This window comes from Babylonia areolata, chromosome 29, assembly GCF_041734735.1.
Source record: "Babylonia areolata isolate BAREFJ2019XMU chromosome 29, ASM4173473v1, whole genome shotgun sequence".
Classification (NCBI taxonomy): Eukaryota; Metazoa; Mollusca; class Gastropoda; order Neogastropoda; family Buccinidae; genus Babylonia; species Babylonia areolata.
The window spans coordinates 27,457,751-27,462,750 of NC_134904.1; the positions used below are offsets into that span (position 1 = coordinate 27,457,751).

Here is a 5,000-nt window from a genome sequence, read left to right on the forward strand (position 1 = left end):
ACACACACACACACACACACACATACACACACACACACACACACACACACACACACACACACACACACACACACACACGCACACGCACACACCGATTCTACCCCCACCCAGCTAGCCCATGCACTCACTCACCTCAAAGACGTGGTCGTCGATTTTCTGGAACTCTGAGGGAGACTTGAAGAGCTGAGCGCGTTTGAACTCTGGTGGGGCGGGGGGCGGGGGGCGGGACAGGTCCATCACTGGGGAACGTCCCTCTGAATCACATGGACTTCGGTCCTGAAAATAAGATACTTTTTTTGTGTGTGTGTGGTCTTTTTAATTAGGATTTTATATTTCTGGGTGATTTTTTATGTTATGTTTTTCTAGGAATTTGTGTTATTTCCGTCTCTGTGTTGTTATTATTATTATGATTATTATGATTATCATGATTATGATTATGATTATGATTATTATTATTGTAGTAGTTGTTGTTGTTGTTCTTCTTCTTCTTGGTAGTTGAAGTAGTAGCACTGTCTTGTGCTGTCCTGCATCATCAGCATCACCGTCGTCATCGACACCACCAACACTCTCACCACCACCACCACCACCACCACCAAGACCACCATTGCTGCAACTACCACCATCACCACCACCGCCATCATCGTCTCACCTCCAGTGACGTCAGTTTCTCGGCGATGAGCTCCAGCATCTGCTGTGAGTGTTTCTGGATAAGGGACGCCACCCGTGCCCGCTGCTCGCTGCTCAGCCTCTCCAGCATCTTGCGGACCTTCTCCTCCTTCTTGCGGCGGTACTGCTCCTCGATGCGCTCCGTCTCCCGCTGCAGCTTGGTCTTGCCCTTCTGGGGGGAAAACCTGCACCGGGGGGGTTTGAAGGTGGGGTTAGGTTTGAGCACCATTTTTACTCTGATTGATTGATTGATATGGATACTTATATAGCGCCTATCCTCGCGGTCAAAGACCAAGCTCTAAGTTCTTTACAAACACAGGGTCGTTTGCAACAACAGGCTGCCTGCCTACCTGGATAGAGCCGACAGCTCTGCTCTACGCTGCTCTACTGACCTTGTCAGCTGAATTGCTTGGTTCTAACTTTTTGACAGTTACATGTAACTAAATGCCTACGTTGACCGAACTACGCCATTGGTCAGTTCCATACTACGTACAGTTAGTAGCGGGTTACGACCATACTAGGCTCTTCCATCCGAGGAATGCAACTGGCTGAACTGGACTCCTTTTCACAGCAGATGCGGTGGAGTGTGTATTTTATGGCTCTGTCCACACGCTCTGCCCCCTCCTTGAAACTGAAAACTGAAACTAACCTGTCTGTACTCTGCTGCCCTTCCTCTCCACCCCCCCACTGCCCCTCCTCCCCCCACACTTCCTCCCCTCCATATTCCCTTACACACACACTCCCCCTATCTCCCCCCCATACTCCCTCCTATGTTCCCCCCAACACACCCCACCCCTCATGTTCCCCCACACACACCTTAACCCCCATGTTCCCCCCCACACACCTTACCCTCCATGTTCCCCCCCACACACCTTACCCCCCATGTTCCCCCCCACATACCTTACCCCCCATGTTCCCCCCCACACACCTTACCCCCCATGTCCCCCCCCCCACACCTTACCCCCCATGTTCCCCCCCCCACACCTTACCCCCCATGTTCCCCCCCACACACCTTACCCCCCATGTTCCCCCCCACACACCTTACCCCCCATGTTCCCCCACACACACCTTACCCCCCATGTTCCCCCACACACACCTTACCCCCCATGTTCCCCCACACACCTTACCCCCCATGATCCCCCACACACACCTTACCCCCCATGTTCCCCCACACACACCTTACCCCCCATGTTCCCCCCCACACACCTTACCCCCCATGTCCCCCCACACACACCTTACCCCCCATGTTCCCCCCACACACCTTACCCCCCATGTTCCCCCACACACACCTTACCCCCCATGTTCCCCCACACACACCTTACCCCCCATGTTCCCCCCCACACACCTTACCCCCCATGTTCCCCCACACACACCTTACCACCCATGTTCCCCCACACACCTTACCCCCCATGTTCCCCCACACACACCTTACCCCCCATGTTCCCCCCCACACACCTTACCCCCCATGTTCCCCCACACACACCTTACCCCCCATGTTCCCCCACACACACCTTACCCCCCATGTTTCCCCACACACACCTTACCCCCCATGTTCCCCCACACACCTTACCCCCCATGTTCCCCCCCACACACCTTACCCCCCATGTTCCCCCACACACACCTTACCCCCCATGTTCCCCCACACACACCTTACCCCCCATGTTCCCCCACACACACCTTACCCCCCATGTTCCCACACACACACCTTACCCCCCATGTTCCCCCACACACACCTTACCCCCCATGTTCCCCCACACACACCTTACCCCCCATGTTCCCCCCAACACACACCTCCGCCCATACACACCCATTTACCTTCCCCCACACACCTTGCCCCATACTCTCCTCCACCTCCACACACCCTCCTTCCCCAACTTCCATACACCCCCTCCACCTCCCACGGCCCCTTCCCCACCACGCACACCCTACCCACCCACAATCCTCCCACACACACCAACATCCCCCCCCCCCCCCCCACACACACACCCCAACATCCACCACCACCCCCACACACACCCCAACATCCACCACCACCCCCACACACACCCCAACATCCACACACACTCCCCACACACCCCAACATCCACCACCCCCCCTCCCCCTCACCTCTCAAACGTGGTGACCAGGTCAGTGACGGTGGTCTCCATCTCGTGCTGCAGTTCGTCCTCCAGACGGCGCACCCTGCGCTCCCTCTCCGCCCGGATCTCGGCGTACAGCCTGTCCTCCTCCGCCTTCTGCACAGCCTCCAGGGCTGTCTGGGCCGCGAACACCCCGGACTGCTCGAAGTCCTGACAGCACGGGCAACACGTTTGGTTTATATAGATACATGTCTATATTATATGTATATGTCTACATACATATATACATCAAGTCCTGACAGCACGGGCAACACGTTTGGTTTATATAGATACATGTCTATATTATATGTATATGTCTACATACATATATACATCAAGTCCTGACAGCACGGGTAACACGTTTGGTTTATATAGATACATGTCTATATTATATGTATATGTCTACATACATATATACATCAAGTCCTGACAGCACGGGCAACACGTTTGGTTTATATAGATACATGTCTATATTATATGTATATGTCTACATACATATAATTTATACATCAAGTCCTGACAGCACGGGCAACACGTTTGGTTTATATAGATACATGTCTATATTATATGTATATGTCTACATACATATAATTTATACATCAAGTCCTGACAGCACGGGCAACACGTTTGGTTTATATAGATACATGTCTATATTACATGTATATGTCTACATACATATATACATCAAGTCCTGACAGCACGGGGGCAACGCATTTGGTTTATATAGATATGTAAAAAATAAAAATTAAAAAAATCTCTCTCTCTCTCTCTCTCTCTCTCTCTCTCTCTCTCTCTATATCTATCTATATACATACATACATACACATCAAGTCCTGACACCACGGGGCAACACATTTGGTTTATCTATCTATCAGTCTATCAATCTATCAATCTATCTATCTATCTATATATATATATATATATATATATATACATATACATATATTCTAAAACTTTTTTTTTTTGCTGATGGGTTGGAAAAAGGGGTTAAAGGCAATCAGGGCAGGGACTGACGGGGCCCAGTCCTCTCCTTCCGCCGTTTAGAATCACCCCTCCCCAGCCACGTTCCCATTCAGCACCGTGTGAAGTCAGTAAAGTCTTGAGCAAAGTGCCTTTTGTTTGCTTGGTTGACTGGTTAGTATCTGAAGAAAGAATGCAGGTGCAAATCGAGGTCTTTCCCCACAAGAGGCCTCGAAATCGCTGCAACGTGGGTGTAATAGATGTCTTTTTATGTACATCATTATTTTGTTTCGGTCTTTCTTTCTTTCATTCTTCGCTTGGTGAGTTGTTGGTTCGTACTGGTGAGGGGTTGTTTTTTTTATCATCATCATCATCATCATCGTCATCACCATCATCATATCTTTATTATTCTTGGTTTAAACCTCTTCCTGCACCACCTCCTCGTTCTCCTCCTCTTCTTCCTTCTTCTTCTTCTTCTTCTGATGATGATGATGATGGTGATGGTGATAATGATGATAATGACGACGACGATGATGATAATGGTAAAACCTCTTCATAATTACGAACCAACCAACTCACCAAGCGAAGAGAGAAAGAAAGAAAGAAAGAAAATAATTATGTATATAAAAAGGCATCTACTACTACCATTATCATCATCATTATTATCATTACAATTATCATTATTACAATTGTTTTTATTGTTGCTGTTGCTGTTGTTGTTATTGTCGTTGTTATCACCATCATTAGTCAGTGCCCTGTGAGGCTGAGCGCACCTGGTAAGTTCCGGTGCACGTGCGCTGTTTTCCCCGGCGAAAGAGCTCCTTGTAGTGGGCGAATTCCAGAGCGTTGGCATCGTACTGCCAGCCCGGGTTGTACACACTGCCCCGAGTCTGCCACACAGGGAGAGAGGAAGGACATGTGAACATGAGACATTTAAATAAAGATTTTGGAAAAAAAGAAGAGAATCTTATTAAACATGTTTTTTTATTTCCATTTTTATAACATAGACAATTGACACAGATACGTATAAAAGACAGAGGAGAAATGACAATACGGACGAAAAGACGAGAGAGAAAAAAGAGAATAATTGTATGGTTCATTTATTCTATCAACAGCGCAGGTTTTACACACAGAGAGACAAACAGACAGACATACAGACAGACAAGCACACACACACACACACACACAGACACCCACAACCACCCACCCCACCATACACACACACACACACACACACACACAGAGACACACACAGAC

At 48.9% G+C, this 5,000-nt stretch overlaps 1 protein-coding gene across 1 annotated transcript in view; it reads right to left on the reverse strand.

Annotated features, from left to right (window-relative positions):
* LOC143274754 (hillarin-like) overlaps positions 1–5,000 on the reverse strand; it is a 135,644-nt gene that overhangs the window by 10,616 nt on the left and 120,028 nt on the right. Inside the window, exons 2-5 of the mRNA XM_076578672.1 lie at positions 4,517–4,633; positions 2,773–2,954; positions 650–851; positions 133–276 (exon numbers count right to left, since the gene is read on the reverse strand). Coding sequence (XP_076434787.1) covers positions 133–276; positions 650–851; positions 2,773–2,954; positions 4,517–4,633 — 645 coding nt within the window. The remainder of the gene's footprint in view (positions 1–132; positions 277–649; positions 852–2,772; positions 2,955–4,516; positions 4,634–5,000) is intronic.